Source organism: Monodon monoceros, unplaced genomic scaffold, assembly GCF_005190385.1.
Source record: "Monodon monoceros isolate NGI ecotype Baffin Bay Population unplaced genomic scaffold, NGI_Narwhal_1 Super_Scaffold_11, whole genome shotgun sequence".
NCBI classification, from domain to species: Eukaryota; Metazoa; Chordata; class Mammalia; order Artiodactyla; family Monodontidae; genus Monodon; species Monodon monoceros.
In genome coordinates, this window is record NW_021703767.1 from 65,839,235 (window position 1) to 65,853,755 (window position 14,521).

At 36.7% G+C, this 14,521-nt stretch overlaps 1 protein-coding gene across 2 annotated transcripts in view; it reads right to left on the reverse strand.

Moving 5' to 3' along the window:
• The window catches only part of GSK3B (glycogen synthase kinase 3 beta), a 197,517-nt gene that overhangs the window by 77,655 nt on the left and 105,341 nt on the right, over positions 1–14,521 (reverse strand). For both annotated transcript variants that reach the window (XM_029215533.1, XM_029215532.1), the window contains exon 4: positions 112–222. In XM_029215533.1, coding sequence (XP_029071366.1) covers positions 112–222 — 111 coding nt within the window. The remainder of the gene's footprint in view (positions 1–111; positions 223–14,521) is intronic.

The following is a 14,521-nucleotide window of genomic DNA, read 5'->3' on the forward strand; positions in this document are numbered from 1 at the left end:
CTTTGCAGCTTTCCCCCCTCAGAATGAGATGTAATAATATAGTTAAAATACACCCAGCACTCTCGCTTGTTCATAATAACTAAAATGGTAAATTGCTCCATTTTTACATACCTTAACATAGATCACAGGGAGCGTCTGTTTGGCTCGACTATAGTGTCTGGCAACTCTGTATACTGTTTCCGGAACATAGTCCAGCACCAGATTAAGATAGACCTCATCTTTCTGAAAGAGTTTATTAAAAACAAACAAACCAAAAAAACAAGATTAAGAACTAGTCTTTAAATATTCAAATTAGAGTAAATTCTCTATACATTCACTTATTCAGATTTTTAAAGAAAAGATTCATGTGTTCAATTTTAATTATACAAAATTAATTCAGAATATAACCATAATAGTAAAAACAAATCTACCACATTTTTTTTTACTAACAATTTCATGGGAAAAACACAGCCATTTCAAGACTGTTAAGATTCCTAGTCATATTTAAACTGTTATTTTGGTTATATGATTTTAGAGGATATTACCTGTCACAAAATTTCATATTTTCTAGTTTGAGAATCATTGCCCTTATATCCTATCAGGAAAGGTGCCATGGTAGTAAAATAAGTATTGAACTGGGAGCTAAGAAATGTGCATTTCTAGCCCTAGCTCTGCTAACTGATGTATGCAAGCCATTTAATCTCTCTAAGCTTCCATTTCTTCAACTATAGCATGAAAAGTTGGACTTCAAAATTTCTCCTTAAAAAAGATTCTATGGTTATTTGATTAGTTCTATTAGTTAATTAGTCTATAATTAGTAAAATAACCACTTGTCTTCTACAATTAACTGAAAAAAAAAAAGAATAACTTATAAGGCAGCGAGTTACCATACTCACAAGTTTACTGCAGGTCATATGTTTAAACATCCATTCACAGCAGCATAAAGACACCAATCCAAGATCAGTGGAAAGAAAGAAGGGAATTCCAACTAAGTACCAAGTAGGAAAGAAGAAGAGAGTGCTACCCTCACCCTGTTCATGTGAATAATATCAGATAAGCAAACTGAAGCAGAACACAAAGTTGAGAATCACTGTGTTCAAGTCTAGAACTGGCTACTGAGTAGGAAAATCTTCAGGTAAAACTTCACAATCTTCCCAGTTTGAAATCATCTTACCTGCCAAACTAAAGTGAATAATTTCAATTTTCAGCATTTATTGAGCATTTTCTATGTCAGTAGTCATTGCAGAGGAAGTAAGGATGCAGGTAAAAGACATGTCATCTAAATTGAGTATGAAAGGGGCATTTCAGGCAGAGAGAAAACTGTATTCAAGATGTGAGGTCAGGCTTTCCTGATGGTGCAGTGGTTAAGAACCCGCCTGCCGATGCAGGGGACACGGGTTCGAGCCCTGGTCCAGGAAGATCCCACATGCTGCAGAGCAACTAAGCCCATGCGCCACAACTACCGAGGCTGCGCTCTAGAGCCCGCGAGCCCCAACTACTGAGCCCACGTGCCACAACTACTGAAGCCCGCGTGCCTAGAGCCCATGCTCCACAACAAGGGAAACCATGACAATGAGAAGCCCGCGCACCGCAACGAAGAGTAGCCCCCACTCACCGCAACTAGAGAAAGCCCGCGCGCAGCAATGAAGACACAACACAGCCAAAAATAAATTAAAAAAAAAACAAAACAGGATGTGAGGTCAAAGAACAGAGCAGATCTCAGGAAACAGTTTAGTGAGGCAGCATGCCATTGACACTACTACCTTTTCACTTTCCCTCAGTCTTTCATGTTCTCCTCTCTTCCCTCCATATCCAGCTTAAATTCCATGGTCTAACATTACCCTCACTCTCTAACAAGGGAGTTAGTAAACAATAGCAAAGGCCTGTTTTTAAACTCTTCTCCCATCCTCACCCTCAGCTGATACCTTGCTTGTACCACTACATGTATCCATTTACCAGCATCTACCCCCAGATGCTTTTCCTTCACTACTCTAACTAGAGATAAGCTGACCAAGCTCCCTTCTAAGGCAAACTCTGCTGCATGTAAACAAACTACTCTGCTTTTCCTATTTACACTCATTGCTTCAGTAATTTTTCTTTCTCTGTCGATTATTCTCTCTGTGTGAGAGCATTACAATCAGCACATAAACTTGTTATTTCTTCCATCGTTAAAAAAATTCTCTAATCGCACTAATCACCACCATCCTATTTTCTGGCCCCTTTAACAGCAAAATTCTTCAAGAGATGTCTGAACTGACTTTCTCCAATACCTGGCTCTTCTCATTCTCTCTAAAACTTACTCCAATAGAATTTCACCACCACTATTCCACAAGAATTATTCATCAAGATCAATAATCTCCTTGTTGCTGTATTCAGTGCTAATTTTCAGGCATCATCTTTCCCTCTCTTTTACTTGACTTAGCACTACCATCTGACATAGTCGATCACATTCCCTTCTTTGAAACACTTGCTTCACTTGGGTTTTAGAACACTATACTCTTCTGGTTTTCATCCTACCTTAAAGACAGCTCTTCTGGCTCTCTATTTCTGGTTCCTTCTATTCTCCTTTATCTCTTAAGGAATAGAGGATCCTAAGGCTCAGTCCTCAGACCTCTGTTCTTTGTGTAAGCCCACTCATCCAGTCTAATGGCTCAGTACTACTATATACCGATGACTCCCAAATTCATATATATCCTGGGACCTCTGCCTTTAAGTCCAGGCTAGTATCCACTAGCCTGGACTTAAAGGCAGAAGGGGAAGTTGGGAAGATGATAATGAAAGCAGTGTGAGCAGCTGGAAACCTTCTACAAGGATCCAAGCCTAGACTAGGGCATAGGTAATAAGGATTTTTAAAAAAGGAGGTGGGAGACAGGTATATTGGCTAGCTAAACAAGAGAGTAATAGAGAACCTGAGAAACAAAGAAGTTTGGATTAATTTAACAGTCTCTAAACCTGGGCAACTAGGCAGGTAATGAGACAAGGAATGTAAAAAGAGCAAAAAGGTGTGAGGGAAAAAGCTGAACTTTTATTTAATGAATATCAGAACATTTTAAGTAGCTTTGTTCCATAGGTGGTTGGAAATACATAGGTGGTTGGTCAAGTCAAACTCAGAAAACAAGAGTAGAGCATAGCTAGAGCTTTAGGCAATAGCTGAAACTGTAAGAACAAGAATCACTCACCTAAGAAGAGTGTACACAGTAAGAGAGTGAGGAAAGGACTGAGCATAAGATCCTTGAAAATTAAGAATGAAATTTCCCTTAAGACATTAGGGGACAACTCAGCAATGAGAACTAAGAGGCATAAAAGAGCAAGGAAAGACTAGCATCGAAAGATCGAAAGTTGAGTTTCAATAATGACGAGATGTGGAACAGCAAAGTGTTTCAATGGCAGGAAGGATGGGATTGAAAAGGCTGTTGGATCTGGTATACCATGGTTCAGTGACGCTGTTGGAAAGAGCAGTTTCAGACCATGGTGCCAATAGCAACCAACCTGTACTGAGTTCATGAGTGAGTAGATGGCAGGTAAGAAATAGGAGGCAGTTAATTTAGTTTGTTCTTACAAAATCTCTAGTGGTGAAAGTAAGGAGAGAGCTGGGAGCTGGTAACTTGAGGGGAAACAAAAGTCAAAGAAAAATTTTAAATGTGCTTTTTGTTTGTAGTTTTTAGTGGCTAAGAGACCCAAATTTATTTGTATGCTGACTGGATAAAGACAGAAAAGTTTTAAGAAACAAAAGAAAAGGGACAACTGATGAAACAAGGTTCTTGAACATCACAAGAACAGGAAAACAAGAACACAGAGAAGTTATACCATGTAGTAATTAAAAGGCAAGGTTAGCATGAGTCACACAAACTACACGGAGGTCCCAACACTGCTACTACAAGTTATGTGACCACAGCAAGTTACTTAACCTCTTGAAGCCACAGTTTCCTGTAAAATAGTGCTAATGATGATACCTACTTTAAAAGACTGTCATGAGATTATTAGAAATAATCATATACAGTTCTTGAAGCATATTACCTGGCACATAATACTTAATTTTAACTTTTATCATCTTTAAAAAGGAACGATACCACATTTTTTCCCCCTGTACATCTAAAATAAGTGATTAGGTGTTAGAAAGAATAAATAAAATGAATGTATGTCTGATGACCCTATTTCTTGTAAAATAAGAGATAGGTTATATGTAAAACTGAGGGTAGCAAAAGCAATGCTTAGGGCTAAGGGAAGAAAATTTCAAAGATCAAGATTTAGGTAAGAATTAGTTCCAAGTGAAGGTGAGGTCTGATAAAGAGAATAAACAAATAGAAAATGCTGAACTGGTGTTGAAGGGGTTGCTGTGTAAGTAGAACCCAAGGAATGGTAAGTCTTGGGTTTTGGAAGGATCATTAATACGGATGCCAAAATTATTCTTTTTTAACTATTATTTGATTACAAGGTTTCTTGATTTTAATAAATCACTTGACAAAGTTAATCACAATATATTTATAAATGACCTGGAGATATGTATGGTAATTTAATTCATTTGCTAAATAATCATACCAAAAGTGAAGAATAAAAAGACTAAAAAATGAATACTAAGTTCAAGGAAGATTTCTAGTTGTAGGGCTACAAACTCTGTTCTTCCCTTGTCCTAATCAAATTATTGTAAATGATTTCCTTCATTAGGGGATGCAAGAGCAAATGGCTAAACAACAAATGTAAATGTGTGAAGCCAAAATGTATAATGCAGTAAGAGGCAGTGGTTGGTAAATCAGATAGTACAAGACTTAACTAAAAGCATTCTAATTAAAAAAAAAAAATTAACAATGTGCTTGCAAAATAAAACACATCAGAGGATGAATCTGGCAGTCAATTTACAATTTTCTGACTTTAACACAACCACCTAATATTGCCACAAACCTAGGAAGAATGGCTTAAAATGGAAGACTAAATATATCTAGTAGTCTAGAATGCTAAGCCAAACCCACAAAATAAAACTTAACAAAGATAAATATAAAACCCTATGATTAAAATCGAAGTATCAATTTATTACGTAGAATGACAGATTAAGACTTAGTAATTCATCTGGAAAATAAATGATAGGTGTAACTGAACAGAGCTCAAAAGTTATCAACATTGAGATGCAGCTAATGAAAAAATTTGATTCAGTATTAGTTTACAGCAGAAGTATTGTGTTCAGATCAACAAAGATAATTCCACTCTACTTTGTACAGTTCAGGCTTCATTTGATGTACTGATGATATCCATTTTTAGGCAGTATATTTTATTCATAATATTAACAAAACAAAACACATCAAAAGAAGGTTATCGAAACCATGTCTGCGATAGGTCAAAAGTTCTCATTTATTATACTATGAGAAATATGGAGGCTCAAATTATATTTGGAGCAGTACTTTGCAGATTAATATAAGCTTATCTTTTTGCTCAAATAAATTTTATTTATTCACTCCATTAACTAATCAACAACTTGTCAATTTTCTTTAGCACCATAGAGGAGGTCTGTCCATTTTGTAAGTATAACTGTCTCTCTGACATTTAAAAGTTGTCATTTTGACTATCTTCATTTTCTGAGACACTGGAGGTGTCTATACTCAAGGGCACTTTGAACAACCCTTCAATTCATGGCTCTGTGCTTGTATTCAAATCAAATCCACTTAAAAATATATATATATACAACTGGTCCTAAGACTGAAAACCAAAACTAACAACAAGTAATACCACCAATGCCAATTTGAAATAAATGGGCTCAACATCATATTCTTTAAATGCTCTTGTTAAACCTACAGATGTTCTGCTGTAAATTTAACAGCATCAGGAGTAATCCCTGAGGGGGAAGTGCCCATTCCTAGGAAATGTCATCACAGCAGAGAAACTACTATTTTCACGTTTCCAAAGTAGCTTTGTCTGGAGGTTTACGTAAAAGATAATTCATGAGACTGAGGACACTAATATTTCAAGAAGAAAGAAGGATCAGGATTCTGCATTTCTATCACTTGTAATTTTCTGGAAAATCTCAGGCCTGCTGTTTTCTTAATGTAATCTCTCTCTTTTGAGTTATCAAACAGAATGCCTGAATATTCACAGATTAGCAGTGAACTGTAAAAGCTAAGTATAAAATACAACATAAAGAGTATCATTTAGCTGGAGATTCTGAAAACAGTCTACTAACATAATGAGAAAGTACTATTTCAGAGAACAGTTACTAGGCTTCCAAATTACATGATGTACAACTTCGGGAATATTTCTCTCAATGGTTCAGTTATCATTTTTATTAATAAACTATTCTCTAACTGCTGATAATCCCTCCTCTATGAACTCCACTCTAAAACTGTTCACTGAGTTAAGAAATTTAAATGACAAAATTTTGATCACACCTAACAAAAACTCAGCAAAAGCTGTGATAACTTCATCCATTGGAAGACAGACATTACTTACTATGATGTTCTTACCCCCAAATAATTTTTCAAGTCAGGGAAACAAAATTGCTTGAAGCTGCAGTTTTAAGTAGAACCATGCTAGCATTCTAAAAATTTGATGGGATGCAAAGCAGCATATAAGAGAACCCAGTAAAAAGACATCCAACAGGGCTTCCCTGGTGGCGCAGTGGTTGAGAGTCCGCCTGCCGATGCAGGGGACACGGGTTTGTGCCCGGTCTGGGCCGTGGAGCAGCTGGGCCCGTGAGCCATGGCCGCTGAGCCTGCGCGTCTGGAGCCTGTGCTCCGCGACGGGAGAGGCCACAACAGTGAGAGGCCCCCGTACCGCAAAAAAAAAAAAAAAAAAATCCAACAAAGTATCATGATAGACCTGGATTCTCCTCAGAATTGGGTTTAGGGAACTTGCACTAGCAGAATAGCCTTCAAAGCAGTTGCCTGATGAATGTGCCAGGCTGGCTAAAGATGGAAATAATACTAACAGTAAAGTGGGTGTGGGCTAGGAAAGAGAAACATTCTTTTGCTTGGGAGACTGAGGGAGAGAATGGGGAAAGAGATGAGAACCTAGCATACAACAATGATTATGGCAAGCTTCATCCTTATCTCACACCTTCAAAGAAAATAAATACCAAATTTACATAAAAATGTACCAGAACAAAAGATGTTTGCAAATACTGTAGGGCAAAATATTTATAAGCTATTAAGGAAAATAATGCCAATTTGATTACATAAAAATGTAAAATATTTATACTACTTTAAAAAAATAACAGAACAAACCAAATAAAAATACGACAATTTGGAAAAAAATTTTGCTTACACACGACAAAGAACTAACTTGTTTTTGTTTAAAATGCAAATGGGACTTCGCTGGTGGCGCAGTGGTTAATAATCCACCTGCTAATGCAGGGGACATGGGTTTGAGCCCTGGACCGGGAAGATCCCACCTGCCGCGGAGCAGCTAAGCCCATGAGCCGCAACTAGTGAGCCTGCGCTCTAGAGCCCGTGAGCCACAACTACTGAAGCCCACACGCCTAGAGCCTGTGCTCCGCAACAAGAGAAGCCACCGCAATGAGAAGCCTGCGCACCACAATGAAGAGTAGCACCCGCTCAATGCAACTAGAGAAAGCCCGCGCGTGGCAATGAAGACCCAACACAGCCAAAATAAATAAATAAATAAATAAAATAAATTTACAAAATGCAAATGGCTCTTATAAGTCAATAACAAAAGACTAACATTCTAATAGAAAAAAATGGAAAGGGGCACAAATATATAGCCATATAAATGGCAAACAAAAATGCAGAAAGATGCTCAACCTCATTCATAATTAAAGAAATGCAATAAAAATAACAATCAGCTACCATTTCTTATATATCAAATTGGAAAAGAAAATTCAATCTGAGAGAACTAAGTATTGGAACAGTGTCACTGTCCAAAATGCACCATTATACACTTCTGGTGAATGTCCCAACTCTTGCAATCTTTTGGGAAGTCAATGGGCTAATATATTCATCCCAAAGTGAAGATGAACAGACACCCATTTCAACCCAGCAATGCCATTTCTACGAACTAAGTCTATGAAAACAATTCCATATGTGTACGCTTATGTATATGTGCATGCACACACACAAAGATGATTGAAGATTTGTGAAAAGAAATTTAAAATACTCTATATGCCAGAAAGTAGACATGCTCAAAAACACAAACCAAAACAAAACTGAGACCCACATTAATAGAGGTATGTCAAAGGAGAAGAGATGCTAACTGCAAAGAGCTCCCAATAACCAAAGCAGGAACAATTTGATTAATAAAATAAAGTAGTATTAGATTATAACCCAAAGTATAAAATAAATATGCATGAGTCCACACTGATATAAGTAAATAACAGATTAATAAATGGGGGAGAAGAGACAATCTTTCACGCAAAAGAAATCCAAATAGTTTATGTAGCAACTTTGCCCTTAAGGAAAATAACTCCCCTCTTCTTAGCTGTGGGCTATGGATAGTGACTTCCTTCCAAAGGATACAGCATGGAAATGGGGGAAAAAGAGCAGCTTTACAGTGGAGAAAACTGAAAAATACAAGGTCAGCCAGGTAATCAAGATTAATAGCAATTCTTATTGATAGCACATACCCTTGATATGATGTTATGAAAATAGCACTCTGTGGTCTTTTCCCAAATAACCTATAGCCCTAGTTTGTTATGAGATAAACATCAGATGAATTCCAATAGTGAGGCAGTCCACAAAATCTCTACCTAGCATTCCTCAAAACTGTCAAGGTCATCAAAAACAAGGAAAGTCTGAGAAATTGCCAGGGCCAAGAGGAGCCTAAGAGACATAATAACTAAATGCACTATGGTAGCTTAAACAGGATCATGGAAGAGAAAAAAGACATTAGGTAAAAACTAAGGAAATCTGGGACTTCTCTCGTGGTCCAGTGGTTAACACTCCGTGCTCCCAATGCAGGGCACTGGGTTTGATCCCTGGTCAGGGAACTAGATCTCGCATGCCTCAACTAAGAGCCAGTGTAGCCGAATAAGTAAATAAATATTAAAAAACAAACAGACAAAAACTATGGAAATCTGAATAAACTATGGATACATAATAATGTTATCAATACTGGTTCATTAATTATAATAAATGTACCATACTAACATTAGATGTTAACAACAGAGGAAACTGGGTGCAGTGTCTACGCACACAGACATAAAGGCCATATTATTATGCTGTTATATTAACCTATGATATATGTGCTCATAAATGCACATAGGAAATTTACCTCTGTGGAAAGGGATTTGGGGAGTTAGGGATTAGGGTAAAGAAGATTTTACTGTTGTCTACTGCCCTTCTGTGTTACCTCAATTTTTTTATAATATGAATGTAATAATATTTTAGTTTTAGTAAAATATTAAAATAACATTAAAACATGGTAATAACTGACATTAACAAGAAACTCCTAGATTAACATTTTCAAGCAGATGATCGTTAGCATCTTATTGCTGTTAGTAACATTTATAATTTATGAGGAGGTCTTGACAATTCATCCACTGCAGGAGTTTTACATTACCTATACATTTATTCTCTAGGTCACACTCCAATAAAAATGTCAGCATTTCATCAGTAAAAGTTTCATCCAGATTATCAATGTACCACTTTAGTAGAAATCACCATAAAATTTTAAGGAAGATACAAAACTGGCCTTATTTAGGCAACCTCTTTATTTACGTGAATAAAATTCCTTGCTATCAATAATTTTCACACAGTAAGAAAGGTGAGAGAAAAAAAAGTGATGGGGGTTTATTTTGTAAACTTGGCCATGTATACACTTAGCTATAACTTTGTATACCATTTCTATATGTATGTCATTTCTATAACAGGGTTTCATTTAATTTAAAACAACAACATAACAAAATATCCTTTTCATATAGGGAGGCTGACCTTGACCCAAACAATTATGAATCCACTTTTACTTCCTCAGCTTCACCTCCCACTACTGTCCCCACACTCCCCTAACTTCATATACCTGAAATTTCGAAATACCTGTATCTCCTTACACAGACTATGCTCTTTAACTGCAATAAACTTTTCAAACATCCTGGACTTCTAAATTGACACATACTTATTCTGCACTAGTTATCAAAATAGCTCCTATTTGGCCTTCAAAACCCTGAATAAGCATCACCTCTCCTATGTAATTCCTTTGCTGACTCCTCTGGATAATTTATTACTTTCCTCCATCCTATTTCTGTTCATAGTACAAATAACTGTCTTTCCATGTATCACTTTGCAGTATTATTTCTCTTCTTGTCCTTCTTCAAACTCATTTAGACAGATCTTATACTTTGTACCTAAAACACTACACAGTGCCAGTAAAATGAAATAAAGTAAACTTTACAATGTGAAGAGAATAGGAGGTAGGAAAGAACACAGACTTTATAGTTGAAGAATCTATGTTTGAAAATGGTTCCCATGGTTACTAACTAACTATACAACATTGGACAAATTCTTTAGTCACACAAGACTCCAATATTGCCAATGATAAAACTAACGAAATAGTACTATTATCTATCTAGAGTACTGTTATGATGCTTAAATGACAAAAGTGCATTAAAAAAAGCACTTTATAAATCATAAAATTTTAAAAGAAAATTTGTATTTTTATTCACGATTTAAGACATTATGTAATTCTACAGTTAACCAAAAGAATATCTCTGAGAATTTGAATGTGATAAAAATTATATATAGGATATATTTATTTAATGTTTTAAAATATTTATTTTGGTATATGTTTTATAAAGTATTAGTAAAAGGTACTAATTTTTTGTGTTTACGTAAAATTTTTTTAGCTAATGAGGTAAACAGACATAGACGATTAGCATATGCTCAGTCATTACTTTTTAGTCTATCCCTCTACACTACAGTATGCACCCAGTATAGTTGGAGGCCTCTTTTTATTCATCTTTTCTATCTAGAATAACAATTTCACTAAGCAGTCCACAAAGTGTAGAAAATAGTAAGAGGGAGAGCAGGACTTCTGAAATAGCAGCACAAGGAGTTCAAATTTTCTCCTCAGCAAAGCAAAATGATAAAATGATTAGCAAACAGTCGTGTAAAGTATCTGGAAATTGTTCTAAGGGCGCACAGCAAGTGAAGAAGCAAATCTTGGTAAGAACTGCAAGAGTCTATGGCATTTCAGCACAGACCTGCTCCTTTACCCTGCCATCCTACCTCCATGTTCGGAAAGGTCTACCCAGCACTCTCAATCCAGACAGCACCCTCTCTGCTCAGCAACCAATCAGGAACTATGGTTTCACCCCAGGAGGGAAAAGCTGCATCCCAAGTTGCAAAAGACTTATCCCAGCCAAGAGAACTGTGTCTCCCTTCCCCCACTCAGTCCCCACTAGTAAGCCAGAGAAGGCCTACTCCAGGCAGAGTAGGCTACGGCCCCGAGAGCCTCATTCTCAATCTGCTCACAGGGAAGATCTCCCACTTGGAGAGGGCCAACTTGTGAAGACCAGGGGTTGCCATTGCACTGCGCCTCCTCCAGTGCCCTACATAAAGTGGGGATGTTACTCTGGGAAAAGTGAGTTCTCACCCCAGTTCTAGGGCAGTAGAAAAGGGGCTCTGTCCAGAGGGAAAGGCAGGCTAAGTGCTCTGCTGAAAGAGACTATTTGCAATATAGTAGGAAGAACTCTAGCCTATAGGCGTTGCCTAAAAACAGTGGAGATCTTTTTGGAGAGCAATTAAGAGGTGGCTGGTAGGTTCATGACACAAACAAGGCAAGGCACCAGAAATTTAATAGAACCAAGGACAGAGATAGCCAAGAAGAGCCTACTTGGGATTACAGTCATCTCTGGAGGTCGATAAGAATGTGTACAGGGCTTCCCTGGTGGCGCAGTGGTTGAGAGTCCGCCTGCCGATGCAGGGGACACGGGTTCGTGCCCCGGTCCGGGAAGATACCACATGCTGCAGAGCGGCTGGGCCCGTGAGCCATGGCCGCTGAGCCTGTGCGTCCGGAGCCTGTGCTCCGCAACGGGAGAGGCCACGGCAGTGAGAGGCCCGCGTACTGCAAAAAAAAAAAACCCAAAAAACCCCCCAAAAAACCCCAATGTGTACAGGTGCTAGCTGAGCAGCATGCAGGACAAACTTGAAGCATTCCCCAAGTTGCACACAGATACATCAACGTACAGCAGAAGCATCACTGGCACAAGGGGCTTACAAGCAACCTCTGACCAAACATTTGACTAAACAATAAACTGACTCAAGAGCAACTCCCAGGAAGTAGAATCACATTCATCCTGGCAGTCAAAAAGACTGAATGCCCAAGGCTGTACCCTCTCAGGAGCAATCAGAGAGGAAAGTCCAAGCTACTAGTCCCTGGTTCAACATGTGGCAAATAAATATGAACTCCCTGAACTATGATAGCAGCACCCAAGCCACTCAAACATCCAATGGTAAAGGATAAAAATATAACTGGCTAATGGGACTTTAAGCATAGCCTCTGACCAATAAGTGACATTTAAAAGAGGAAAGATCTCTAATCAATAAGCTTAACTTCTAGCTTAAAAAACTAGGGGAAAAAAAAGGCAAAATAAACCCACAGGAAGAAAATAACGAAGACTAGAACATAAATAAATAAACTGGAGAATACAAAAGCAATTTTAAAAGCTTAATGAAATCAAAAGTTGGTTCACTGAAAAAAAAAAATCAACAAAATTGACAGGCCTTGAGCTAGACTGACCAAGAAACATAAGACTCAAATTATTGAAACCAGGAATGAAAGACGAGACATCACAACTGACTTTAAAGAAACAAAAAGAATTTTAAGACAAAAGTATAAACTTTATACCAATAAATAAGATAATTTAGATGAAATGAACAAATCACCAAAATGGACAAAAGAAGAAATAAAAAAATCTAAGTACACCTATTACAAGTAAAGTAACTGAATTAGTAATTTAAAATTTACCACAAAAAGTGACCTGTTGTAAATGGCTTCACTGGAGAAACCTACCAAACCTTCAAAGAAGAATCAATACCAATTCTTCACAAAAATTTTCAAAAAAATAGAAGACAAAAACACTTCCTAACTCATTCTATGAGACCAGTATTACCCTGATACCAAACCAAACAAAGACATCACAAGAAGGGGAAAGAAAGAAAGATGACTAATTTATATTCCTTATGAATACAGATGCAAAAATCCTCTAAAAAATACTATCCAGCAACATATAAAAATTATACACCATGACCAAATGTTATTAATTCCAGAAATGCAAGGCAGGTTTAGCATTCAAAAAATTAATGTAAAATACTTTATTAATAGAATAAAGGACAAAAACTCCAACAGATGGGGGAAAAACCATTTGAAGAAATACAACATTTCATGATAAAAACGCTCAACAAACTAGCAATGGCAAGGAACCTCCTCAACCTGATAAATGACATCTACAAAAAACACAGCTAAAAATCACACTTAAAAATGCAGGACTAAATACTTTTTCTCTCTAAAATTGGAAACAAGACAAGGATGTCTGCCTTCATCTCTTCTCAACATCATGCTGGAGGTTCTAGCCAGGGCAGTTGCAAGAAAAAGAAATAAAAGGCATTCGAGACATTATATTTTAATAAGGGTCAATTCATCAAGAAGATATAACTATTATATAATATATCCACTAAACAACAGAGTTCCAAATACATGATACAAATATTGATAGAAGTGAAGGAAGAAATAAGCAATTCTACAACAATAGCTGGGAGACTTTAATACACCACTTCCAATAATGGACATCTAGACAGAAGAGCAATAAAAAAAACAGAGGACTTGAACAGCACTGTAAACCAACTGGACCTAACAGATTAATATAGAATATTCTACCCCAAAACAGAAGAATACAAATTCTTCTCAAGTGTACATGGGATGTTATCCAGAATATGTCATATGTTAGGTCACAAGACAAATCTCAATAAGTTTAAAAAGACTGAAATTATACAAAGTTATCTTCTCCAACCACAATGAAATAAAACTAGAAATCAATAACAGAGGAAACCAAAAGATTCACAAATGTGTGGAAATTAAACAACACATTGTTAACAACCAACAGGTCAAAGGAAATTAAACAACATACTCTAAAACAAGAAAAATTAGAAAATACTTAAGAGATAAATGAAAACAAAAACACAACATACCAAAACTTATGGGAGGCAGTGAAGGCAGTACTCAGGGAAATCTACAGCTGTAAATGCCTACATTAAGAAGATCTTAAGTCAATAACCTAACTTTACATCCTGAAAAACTAGAAAAAGAAGAGGAAGCTAAACCTAAACTACTAGAAGAAAGAAAATAATAAAGATTAGACCAGAAATAAAATAAGAGACCAGAAAAAAACAATAGATTCAAGAAAACCAAAAGTTGGTTCTTTGAAAAGATCAACAAAGTTGAAACCTTTAGCTAGACTGACAGAGAGAAGACACAAATAACTAAATCAGAAGTGAAAGTGAGGACATTACTACTGACCTTATAGAAATAAGGACTAAACAGAATACGATAAACTGTGTGCCAACGAATTAGATAATGTAGATGAAACTGATAAATTCCTAGAAACACACCA